Source organism: Varroa jacobsoni, unplaced genomic scaffold (assembly GCF_002532875.2).
Source record: "Varroa jacobsoni isolate VJ856 unplaced genomic scaffold, vjacob_1.0 scaffold_393, whole genome shotgun sequence".
Taxonomy (NCBI): domain Eukaryota; kingdom Metazoa; phylum Arthropoda; class Arachnida; order Mesostigmata; family Varroidae; genus Varroa; species Varroa jacobsoni.
In genome coordinates, this window is record NW_019213295.1 from 68,643 (window position 1) to 81,151 (window position 12,509).

A 12,509-nucleotide genomic window follows, 5' to 3' on the forward strand; every position below is an offset into this window, starting at 1 on the left:
TTATATTTAAATAAATGTAAAAGCTTTATTAATTTTTTTCTAAATCAATATCTCTCGTATTTTCATTTAAAATAGCACCAGTAGGAGATGTATCAATAACATAAGTTTGAACAGTAGCATTAACTCTATCTGATAATAATGGAACAACATTGAAACCTGGAATTTTATATTAAGTTTCAGGATGGATGATTATTAGAAGCAATAATAATAATTTTCGAAGTAAATTCTTCAAAGCTTCCTTTAATTTCGACTTTATAAGGATAACGATCATTTTTTAAAAGTTCATCCTAAGGAATCCAACTATAAAAATCATCCAGAATGACAACATCTCCTTGTTGATAATTACGCCACCAAGGAGATCTATTTTTATAGTATACGGACAAATCACCAGCCATTTGTCTAGCTGCACGTGATTTACCAGTTCTAGTAGGTCCATAAAAAATATAAACATCGGATCTAAAATCACGGGGTTTAACTGGAACATGGTTATTTTTTAATTCTTTTAAGCCGCGATGATAACGAATATAAACACAGGGTAAATCCGATGCGATATCCTTGAGTGACTTGTTTTCCTGATTTAAAGCGTAGGCAGCTTCTTCAAGATCTGAGCGTTGTCCTTGTGATTTAGATGTTCCATATTCTTCATAAACTCCAGATTTAGTACAGTAAACTTTATTTTGGTTTTCTGTACCTTCAGCTTGTTCAAGATGGCTCCTTATTCCAATTAAACTTTTAACAATTTTAAAACATCTTGGTGATTTGAAACGTACGTATCCTTGAGTATTGGGTGTTCCATTGTTTAAACCGATTTCAAATCCAAGCAATAGGTAACCATTGTCTTCTTTTAATCGGTTACCTAAATTAAAAGCAAGTAAACAAACCACTTGAGATTAGATTAGGATAAGATATTAACCAAGTAACACCTCGCAGCAGTAACGTCGACGAGCGGGGCCCGGTAGGATTGTAGCGGGTAGATCCGTTTCGAGATCGCACGCTCCGCATGCGAGATTGATACACACATCACCAGAAATTAAATACATGAGTGACATTGGATTGCCACCACTGCTGCAAAGAGTACCAAAATTAAAAGTTAAACCAAATGGTCGTGGATTAGTAAAACAACAAGCAATACAAGATATTATTAAATCCGAAGGGCCTCCATTATTAGAAGCAGCAATAGGACCAAGCGGAAGTGGATTCTTTAGGAATTTTCTCTACGCAAATCCGCCGTTTGCAACAACAGCTGTTCATAGTTCTCTTCGTATGGCACGTCCTAGAGTACGTGTCTCCAAGACACAACGTTATCGTCGTAGACGTAATGTTAAACGTACTAGGAAACGTACTAAAAGGAGTTATTTACGGAGGAGAATATGCCGTAAAAAAATTGTTACAAGAATACTCCAAGAATATGATGGGTCAGCTAACAAACCAGCCCCACCAGGATTCATAAATATTCTTTATCCAAACGGCGGATTACATAAATTTATATTTTCAACTAGATTATTACAAAATAAAACAAAACAAATAGGAGATGATTATACGCATTATAAGGTTCTGCATTATTTAAGAAGAATAGTACCAGAAACAGTAGATGAACCAACAATAGATGAAACAGCAAAACAAGATACAAAATCAATACCTTATTATTTTAAATCATATCACATGGGATTAACAGTTACAAAAGGTTTAAAATAATTAATTAAAGGACAAGGAGTTAAACCTTATAATCCACAATATAATCAATGGTCGAAGAACTACAAATAATTAATCAGCTAACTAACGGCAAATCAATACTTTAGAGAAAAAGCAGTGCTTAGCAATAAAATTTATTTAAGCCAGGATTTAGAGAGTTCGTTCATAGCAAAACAGGATCAGAAGGTACCTCCCGTATGAGTGTTTCAAGCTATTACAAGAAAAACGTGTCACCGTCTAAACCAAAATGGAATATTGGTATAGTGAACTCTAACGTATGAGAGATCTCAAAAACAACTCTCTTACAATGGAAGAAGTTAACCAGGCTGGGGAACAGTTAAGTATATTTTATGTTCTAATGGATCAGATGCTGTATTTGCAGAATGAACGTAATTGGCTTTGTGTTTCATAGCCCTGAAACTAAAAATGAGATTGTGAACTGCGAAGATTTGAAGATGGCAGGATGGAAGACCAGAACATTTTGAAGAATGGAGAAATACCCATTTCCAGGCTTAGCTTCTGCTTAATATAACGAAATGTATCTATTTCGGCCATGGCTTTTCAGGATCTTAATAAAAAATTTTCTGCAGTGGAAACAACTTTCGGAATATACTATTGTAACGTTCTCAGACTAGAACAAAATTGGATTTCCCTTTGCCGATTTCGGAAGATCAGCGTATAAGGTACTACGTAGCTTGAATTTATTTGACAAGAATGAAAAGGTGAATGTCCCTATAGGTAGAACTGAAGGCTATACGCATTTTGAAAGCCTGTTAATTTGGTTCTCACAAACCAAGGCCATCCGGTTGAAGTACTATCTTATTTTTGATTCTGAATCAGATTTGAGTCGCGTGTGTTGTATTGACACTAACTACGACACAATATAGCAGCACCGTGTGTCGTAGCTGTTTTACAATAGTTTTCCTTAGTTTTAGGCCAAAACTGTACAGGTAGACTAAGTCGAACGGTCTATCAGAAATGGTTCCATCGAAGCACAGAAGGTAATTGGTTAGATTGTTAAAACTAATTTAAGTATATCATTATGTAATCTAGTACCAACCATTTCAGGTCAAGCTGAAGTATTCAGTCCCTATTTTTGGTTGTATTTTTCGGACAAAACCACAGTATTGTTATGGTCAGGGCATGAGGTTCGTCTTCATAGGATCGGTCGATTTTCAGTGTTCTCACATCCGATTAGCCTTTATTGAGACTAGAAGTTATGTTGGTTGCATAGAATCCACCATCGGCGTTGTCCTAGTTTCTTTCCAGCTGGCGAAAAAGACGAACAAGATAACAATAAAGCCAAGCGGAATATCTGTAGTAGGGACGAGATTGGATGTACTCAGAACGCATCAAAAGGGTACATGAAGCCATTCAGTATAAAGCTGGAATTTTTCTTGTAGCAGCAATTGACGACATTCGAACAATGTTGAGTCATTACGATAAGCCTCACGTGGTTACCATTTTTGGTTAATTTTTTGCGCTAAATACCGTTTAAACTTTCGGTTTTTTCAATATTTGGATTTTTGGGAGTGATGGTCTTGCAAAGGCCAAAAATGCAAATCATCTGGGTTTGTATGTGTGCCGTATTTGAGTGGCACTTCTACGATCTTTAATGTGCCAGTGTCGCGTCGTTTACGGTTACTATGAAGGAATTATTCATAAATTTGAAATGTGACCGATTATTGAAAAAACGAAATTGCTTGTGACCCGTTTACGCCTTGAGTTGAATCTGTTATCGAGGCGAATAGCAGCTACCCTGAAGAAATGCGTCGGCCAGAGATGTCTGCAGACACATGCAACATTGTCGATCTTTAATTTAACGCAGCTTATAACAAAACTATATAAAGTAGTTGCTATCGGAAATCGTGCAGAACAGGCAATATCTACTTCGACCGTGCTTGCCCTACACATCGACAAACATATATATTTGCCGTAACCCCACGTATTAATTTAACAGATTTAACTGAATTTGATTCCGTCACCTTATATCCTAATACTGTCATAGCTTTCATAACTTCATTTATGATGTGCAAGTTTTTCGTGACGTATCACTCCCGGTACCAATGGAAGTGATAGTATCTTGCTCGCTTTCGACAGATCCGTTCTGGCTAAAACCGTAAAATAAATCTTGACAGTGTTCTCAATTGTAGCAAAACGACCTCCTTTGATAGAGAACCTGTCTAACACGTGAAGGTGCCGTAAATTGCCAATGTCAGAGGACCCTCTCAAGCGCTAGCGTACAGAACTGACAGATCAAAACAACGAGCCTTTGATCCCAAAAGCTCGCTGAGTGACATTGCTTGGAACACGTGCAATAACACGAACAGGGTTGCCACTACGGCCCTCTTTGGTGTGATGTCAACGGTGGAAGTTACTCCTAACAGAAGCTAAACAAGGTAGATCCCCGAATGCTTCGATGTCGTCTGTGATCGTAAACCGAGGTGAGGCGGACAGAACGAGTGACGTAGTTCATAATAGCGAAGTTGTGTAACAGCGGACGGCCCAAAACCCGCAACGGGCCTTTGACATCTAAATCGACTTCGGCCAACCTGCGGATTAGGATATACATAATATTTATGAAAACTGACGCTAAAGATTACATACTGCTTTGTGGCAGTTGAGGCAATTACGCGGCAACTGCCGAGCACGCACACATTTAGCCCCGGAACGGGCAGCATAGTATGCAGCCATTTCTGGACAGAGTGCCGATTCGTGCTTTTCTTCAGCTTCAGCCATATTGTCACGGTGGAGCACAATGACTACCGCTACCCAACGAAAGCTGCTGTTTTTATTTACGGTAAGCGGTGACGACACCTTTTCTGAGCGTGACATCGTGCACGTGAAGCACCGCCGTCCCTATCGTGATAAGCGATTACCACTAACCGTTCACTTTTAGCTCACGATCCGGACAAAGCAAGTACCCTGAGAAAACAACATCGCGAGAAGACCGCGTCGTGAGTCAGGTAATCTATAGCGGTAAACACTATGGATTACCTAATCTCGTCTGACCATTTTCCGCAGTAAAGGTGACTTCTCTATGTGCACTTTTTTGCGATTGCTGAGTGTCGACATGATGGACCACTTCCTTTGCAGTATGCATGAGAGTCCACAAAGCACCATGCTTCAACGTCGTTTCGAAGATGGCATCTACCTCAGCCCCCGCATTCAGAGTGGACGTACTAATTGGACGTCGTCGATGTCACAATTAGTTTTAAATGTTAAAACCGGCCTAACGCCTATATCGCGGCAATGAACAGTGGGTATCTTCGTTCTATTCAGTGGCGCGTATCTGCTGGCTTTTAGACCAATTAATAACCACTGAGGCCGTTGCGCGGGTTCAAACTTATTCATTTAAAATAAATGTTTGAAATAGTGTCTGACAATTAAATACGGGAGAATGATAAACCTCGTTAGAAATGGATATCGTCTACTAGATTAATGTTTTGGATACCTTTAGGTTTAAAACGGTATTCACTCTTGCTCCCACGTTGAGTCTTGGCTTGTAGTAATCTGTTTGTCATGTCGACTGTTTTGATGGCGCTAGCTTCTGCATATGGCGGCTTCGTCTCGTTTGTACCTTAGTGGACTCTATTCCCTCAGAATATTTTTGGTCGCATGAAGTCGCTGTCGATGGATAACTTCATAACAGGTGTAGTTAATAAAGTATTTTTACCGCCGTATTTAGCAGTTTCGAGATATATTCCACCAATGTCCCTCTTTCAGTGCTTGATATTGACAGCGCCTTGTTGCACAAATCTATAATAGAGCGAGGCCGTACAATTATTTCCTTTTTTTTTTTTAAATAACTAATATTGAATATATAAAAGTTATATTTTAAGCAACGTTAAATTTTGGATAGCCTCCCACAGAGCGGCTGTACGTGTTATTAACGTTCTTTATAGGTGATGAGTGGCCTACTTTTCGATGAGTGAAATAGATCGTTATTGAAATCACCTAAAAGTTTCAAGGTTCACAATTGAATGGCTTGCTCGTCATAGAAATATCTATGACAATACTAGTACTATAATTTTTAGGTAGCATTGCCAACTTGAGGTAACAGACCAAAGTTGCCTGTCTCCTCTGGACGCATGGTCTATGTTTACGTGGTGTCAAAAGCAGCGAGATCTAGCTTCTATATTCAACTGCGAACGAACATTCTCCATTATTTTTTCGTTTCAACTGTCATTATGAATGTCCTCCTTCAATTCATCCTTCTCCACAATATTGGTTTTCTCCCTGTCACACAAACAATGGACTTCGATTTTTAAAATCGCGTCCAGCATTTGGATCGAGACATTGTTGGTTACCAGAAAGTCGTGCGCCGTGTATTTCCTTCTCAGAACGGTGCGAATGATCGAGAACTAACGGTCTCGGGCGCTGAAAGCGCTTTTTTATGCTTTTCTCTACTCCTACCTACACTTCCGAATAGTTTCTCCAGTTGTATCCATACAGTAGCTACCAGCGACCTTTCTTCATTTTTTTCCTATCATCATCCCTTTTAAGCTCCCTTTCCTGTGCTGCCCCCGATCCCCTACGTCAGAACACTGGTTAACCCTAACGACGATACCTTTACAGCGGCTGGTGGTGCAGCAGCATCGGCCTCAACCTTCCCCGATGGCAGCAGAAGGTGCGGCATCGGCCTAACCTTTCCCAACGGCAGCAGAAGGTGCGGCATGCGTCTCTTATCTTTTCTGTGACTGTTGAGACCAGCCGTGGGGCTCCTTTCCAGCACACAACTGAAACGGCCCTTAACGCGCGTCCGTCTTCATAACCTCCCTGTTTTCTCCTTTGCCACGTTCGCTCCAACCGTGGTCCCTTCGTTTCGAACGGCGGCTGCTACTCACTGCTCCAGTGATAGGCACGCAGCAGACAGGTAGGCAGGTAGTCTGACTCGGTCAAAACTAGTCTACCCCATCGCTATTCCCAGGCCCCGCGAAGACGGCCGACAGTAGTTTCCCTCAAACCACCTCTTTCTCCTATCGCAAACTCCTGAAACGACCGAGAGCTGTTTCCAGCCACAAGCGGAGTTGCCGCAACCGAAGCCGGGTTGTGGAGCTGAGTCGAAGGGAGCCCCGCAATGGTTTTACTCTTCCCTTCGTAGAGCACCCTTGCCACACACCGACGGGTCCTTTCCCTCGGAGCAGAGGCGCGAAGGCATATGAGAAGCTCGGTGAGATCCTGGTGCTCCCAGATGGCCGCAGCACGCGATAGAGATGCAGCACGATGAACAACAACACGCCGGTGCGTGTAGCCATTACTGCAGGACTATGGTGACAATGATGCTCACTACCCGATGTGCTTGAAGCGGTAGCCACTTGCTGCTAGTTTTGGTTAAAAAGATAATAGCAAGTAACAACTGTAGTCTTGACATCGAGGAACCATAGCACAAGACCCGTGACCCATGCAGGCTGTCATTGATCAGAAGAGGAAAACAACGCCCAATTACGAATTGGGCTGACTGTTCTAGTTATTAGTTAGCCAACATGTGTTTTGATTTGAAAGAGAGAGAGAGATAAAGGAAAGATAATAAGATTGTATCATCCGAAGTGTGTCGTTTTAGTCATACGAACGTCCTGACACACCGAGAGTCTGATAACGTTCCCATCAACGGTACGCGCTGGATTACGTGCTATATCACTGCAGTTCAATATAGTTTAGCTGTTGGCACAGGCTGTGTAATACTTTGTGTTCTTTCTGTTATACCAATGAGGCACGGCTACAATTGTAGTTGTTCGAGGTAAATACCGAATCAATAGCAACAACATATTGTGTTGGTGTTTCTGTGCGGGTGTTTGTGTATCTTTAAAAACTGCCTTTACTTCTACTGTTGATTACAAGCCTCCATACGCCATGTAACCTCAAGGCCCTTCTGAATTTAACCACGGTCGCGTTAGCAAAGGTCCATGTAAATGCAGTGTATCCAATGGCACTAAACTCTCCTCAGCGGAGAGTACAGAGGGCTGGTGGAGGCATGGTCAGCGTGGCGCTGGCCTCAACGTATACGGCGGGTGAGTATAGTATAGAATGAAGAGGCTCCTAGTTTATCAATAGAAATACAAAATATTGAGCTCAATGTAGTTCTTGCACAGTGACCGATAAACGTCAAATAAGATCTGTTTTCCTTCGTGTTTTTCGCTGGGCAAGGTCTTGTCGGTGTGTCGTCACGGGTCCCATAACTGTCCCTAGGTATGGCGGGCGTACAGACAACTGCTTAGCCGCTTTCGTTTGTAAAAGCTATCGATTATATATCCTCCGATCTCGTACCACATATTGTAGCTCGTTGCATACGTTCGTTTTTGTAAAAGTATGCATCGCTTTATAAACACACATTTCTTTACATTAGCGAATAGCCAAGAACATTATGCTTAGTTTTTGTAGGTTGTCCTCTATTGTTTTCTTAGCCATCGAAACACAACAGTAAAAAATGTAATGGAACTAAAAAAGAAATCTCGTGGTTTCGGGTACCTTATTATTAGCAAAAAAAATAGTGTTAAGTAATCAAAACCAAGATGGGATACAAGATCTGTCCCCTAACCACGTGCCGTCGACTCTTCAGTCTTTCAGTAAACTGTGCGCTATGTATCAAAGCTACAACCGTTTTATTTAACGAGCCAGTGTATCCAAATGATGTGGCTAAAAATGATATAATTCAGGTCCATATTTTTATATATTAAACATAGGAAATGGCCGTAACTGATAGTAATTTTAACATTTGAGGGTCACAACGAGTCCCGTAAAGTTACTTGTCGTCTTGGCAACTTTGCGCCATTTACACGATGCGAAAAAAACTTACTTCGAATAACTAGTTTCGCAAATTAGAAAGATGCCTCGGTAGCCAGGTACTGGGAGTATTTGTCAGCAATATTTGTATGGAATTTGCTAACAGTCGTTTAAAAAGGGGCCATATATCTAGTAGTTGTAACAGAAATCAGGATTATTAAGCTTACACATAATCAGCAGTTTATCCTCGGTACATTATAAGGATAATAGTCTGAATAGACTTACACAGAAGTCTTTAGAGTAAAAACTCTCGACATGCCCCCCTGAAACTCACTTGTTCAGGCGCTAACACGTCCTGGACTACAGTCGCGAGCTAATACTAAAGATGCGTTTGACTATCACCTTAGCCATCAAAACGCACCTTAAATGGCTTGAATACCTGAAATTTTTACACTGGAGTTGGCGAGCCTGAAAGCGTATCTTTTCTCGAAGTAGAAAGTTATATAGTCGTCAAAGTCGTATAAGTAGCAACCCGAACCAGTTTGTGCCTGTCTCTTTTCACCTGTATAATAACATCTTGCTCATCAAAGGTGTTCATTGTAGGTTGAAAACCATTTCGACTAACATTTTTTACTGTAATAATATTTACAACTGTTATGTAAGTCTTTCTATCTCATTTGTGGATCACCCATTATTTTATTACAGAGCAAAAATCTGTAGGAGAATCTTAGTAGGACGAAACTGTCAGCTGCTCAAGGCTGTTTACGTGTCGGTCTAAATAAACAGCGTACAAATGCCGAAGGTTCAGCACAATGTTACGACTTCAGGTGCTCTGTGTCTGCTATAATCGGGGCAAGACAGCGTCTAGTAAACAGTGGTCATGGTCGAGAGAGGCAAAATTTGGCACCGTAGAGCGCATTGACATGTTTGTTTCCGCTTACAATGCAACCTAGCCACAATTGCGGCCTTTTTGAAATTGGTCGTATTTTTTTCTAGTAAACCTTTATGAATATTTAGAGAATCAACGTTCACCTTAACCTTATTATCTTTGGTCCTAAATTTCGAAAAATTTGAAAAAAAAACTCTTTATTCGGTTACCTTATTCCTTTCATACCAAATTTAACTCGTAGCCTATTTTGTAAGTAGCTGTTTGTTTCAAATAGTGCTCTTGTCTTGTGGAACGTATTCTCGGTTTAATCTCGGGGAAGAGAAACCCAGGTGGGAAAGAAACTTAACGGTGTTTGATAAAGGTAAAGCAGATGTTTCTCTTATGAGCCCGTTAAATGAAGCTTCCCAATAATAGGTGATGATCTCTAAGCAATGCCTTGATTGGCATTCATTTGATACGCAAATAAATGCAAGGAGATGTGAGACCAAAACTTTTTCCCAAACTAGGTTCCTGAGACAAATGAAAAACTGCTGACGCTATATTTGAATTGGGTAGTACTATAAATAATATCTGTGGTACAAAGCTTTTCAGATAACTTCGTAGGAGTTCGCTAGAGAACATTTGGTTTGTGATTGAATCGTTAAGACAGAAGCTGATATTGCTAGCACTTTGAAATCTTTATAATCTCAACATTTATTCATACATATAACTTCTGTATATTATAATTATAAACTAATTAGAAGCATTTATCTTAGAACTAATATCCTTTTACTGGCAGATAGGATATTAGAACTGAAGTTCTCACTTGTTAAAATAACAAGATAACCATCGTTACCTTCAGGCGAACTCTCACTGCTCAGGTTCGTTGAGGTAGATACACTTTTTTATACGTTTATGAAAAAGGTAAACTTTTAAGAATACAACACTATGATCGTATCAGTGTATGCAGCAGGTTTATAAGTTTTTATCTTCCTTTGATGTTGACCATCATCGAAAACATTAACGTATTAAAAAATCACTGTTTACTTTAAATTTGTATACTCATAGATTTGAATTAAATGGGGCCGAAATAATAGAAAATTCATATATTCTCATTATAAACCATTATTTTCTGACTGTCTATTGGAATTTGGTGCTTTGTAGAGCCACGTTACACATTCACTCAGGCTTTTCAAATTTCAAGCCCTTATGACAACGTAGCCTGTCTAAATGACAGAAGAATTTTTAGCGTAAACAATGCACTAGTTCGAAGTTACGTTTTCACTCGAAAAAAAAAAAAAAACGCGGACGATTACTTTTAAAAGTGAGAATGGATAAATACACTTAAGAGTGGGAAAGTTAAATTACATTTCCTGACTGAACGAACAAATCTTTTATCAAAAAATGATAGAAGACGGGGTTTTTAGTATCATTTACCAAACCAATATTGATAGATAAAAAATGAAAATTGCAACGATCCTTTTGTTGCGTACATTTCTACGGACAACTCTCTAATAATTCCGACTCTATAGCAGAATATTATGCTAAATATAGCAGTACATATACTATTTACGATTGAGCACTCCTATTTTCGAGCTCCTCATCTCTTCGAGTTCGAGTAAAATGGTATGTTGGTAAAATATAGAATGAAGACATTTAAGTTTCTGAGATTTTATGCCAGCTAATTGTCGAAAGTGCAAACTTTACGCGTCACCCTGTTGTCAAGGTATTGAACACCGCTTCACGTGTGCGGGCCCTTCTTTGTTGACCACTCTGATACGGACTCTCTTTATCAATGCTAATAGCGTAGACCTCAAAGACCATATTCTTTGTCATTCTAATAGCTATCTTTGTTTATCAGACCTTGCTTGCAACGAGCTGCTATCTGCATTTGTTAGATGAATAAGGTATAAGGGGAGGCTTTTAGGACTGGCTGTACAGTTGATACCAATCCGACATCTGTGTTGTATTAAAGCACAACGCTTCTTAGACAAACCACGCCTGAATAGGAACGTTTTTCCTTCGCACCGCCACATCCACATTGTACGCAGTAATTTTTAACCAATGTAGTAATTACCATGTCCTTAAATGTACCTAAACAAAGGTACACATATGCAGCACACTCGCATGCTAAACAAGTTCACTTTGGATTAACATAGCGATTTTTTCGGTACGATTAGCGCAACTGGGATGTGCATCTACGCAAAATCTTCCTTTTGATATTCTTAGTGTACCACAAGGTTTTGCCTACCAAATAAGACTTGGGAAAATTATCTTTCCCATCCGCTGCGGTTGACTGACAGCATCAGCTGTTTTGAACAAAAAAAAAACTTATAAAATAAGCAAATATATAAAATTAGTAATCCTATTTGGTCGGCTAACTTCCGTAAAAATTTCATGCTCGAAGGACGTCCAGAGAGACTGATTCTCCAGAAAGATGTAACCGGTTTTCTTGGCGTAATACTCCTAAGGAAAAAAAAATTGAGAGGTGAAAAATTTCTCTATCAAGTATTCACGGTGTCCAGTTTTGATGTTCTCGCAATAGGCGACTGTCTGACGGGTAGTAAACAGAGGTTATCCAGGGCCAATTAAACGGGGCGTCTATGAGTCAGACACATAGCAGTTCGTTCAGATTGTAACGTCTTTGTTATGCGAATGTAATGATATAGGCATAATCACGGCTATAGCATACGCTGACATCAATAGTACGTTCAGTGTACTACGCCGTGCCCCTTTCTGGCCTCGTGGTGTATGGCGTCTAACCTCTTGAGCATGTCACGCACGATGTACGCTATTTACGCAAGATTCATCCGGGCCACTTCATGAGATCTTGCTAGAGGTTTAGCAGTTTAGCAGAGGCTCGTTTCGTGTGTTCTCCAGTTGTAACGAGGAGTAAGACAACGTTCGACAACGCCGCGACGTTCGACGCGACAGATCTAACCCCAGCTCACAAAGCACATAGTAGTACCCTAATCTGGTTCGTCTTGCTCGTCCGTAGTCGAGCCGGTCATTGGGTACTGAGACACTTGTAAGGCACTCTTCTTGTTTGTTGCCCATTCTAGTCAGTTTTTATGGAGTGCTGATGCTTCGTCTGTTGTTAAGCAGGCCTAATGTGCTGTCGTTGAAACTTTGTTGTACTTAAGCAGTCAATCGAATGGTAGAATGCTACGAAACTGTCTATGCGTGTATATATATATGTGTTCGACCGATCGAACTGTACGTTTAT

At 40.1% G+C, this 12,509-nt stretch overlaps 1 protein-coding gene and 1 long non-coding RNA gene across 3 annotated transcripts in view; one reads left to right on the top strand and one right to left on the bottom strand.

Annotated features, from left to right (window-relative positions):
• LOC111260048 (uncharacterized) overlaps positions 1-12,509 on the bottom strand; it is a 16,037-nt gene continuing 3,528 nt past the window's right edge. Inside the window, exon 2 of the long non-coding RNA XR_002680015.2 lies at positions 1-1,065. This is a non-coding gene — a long non-coding RNA (uncharacterized LOC111260048). The remainder of the gene's footprint in view (positions 1,066-12,509) is intronic.
• The window catches only part of LOC111260047 (uncharacterized), a 26,321-nt gene continuing 20,611 nt past the window's right edge, over positions 6,800-12,509 (top strand). The window contains exon 1 of one of the 2 annotated variants that reach the window (XM_086968121.1): positions 6,800-7,703. In XM_086968121.1, coding sequence (XP_086824247.1) covers positions 7,619-7,703 — 85 coding nt within the window. In that variant the 5' untranslated portion in view covers positions 6,800-7,618. The remainder of the gene's footprint in view (positions 7,704-12,509) is intronic. The other variant, XM_022832523.2, reaches the window with a different exon arrangement.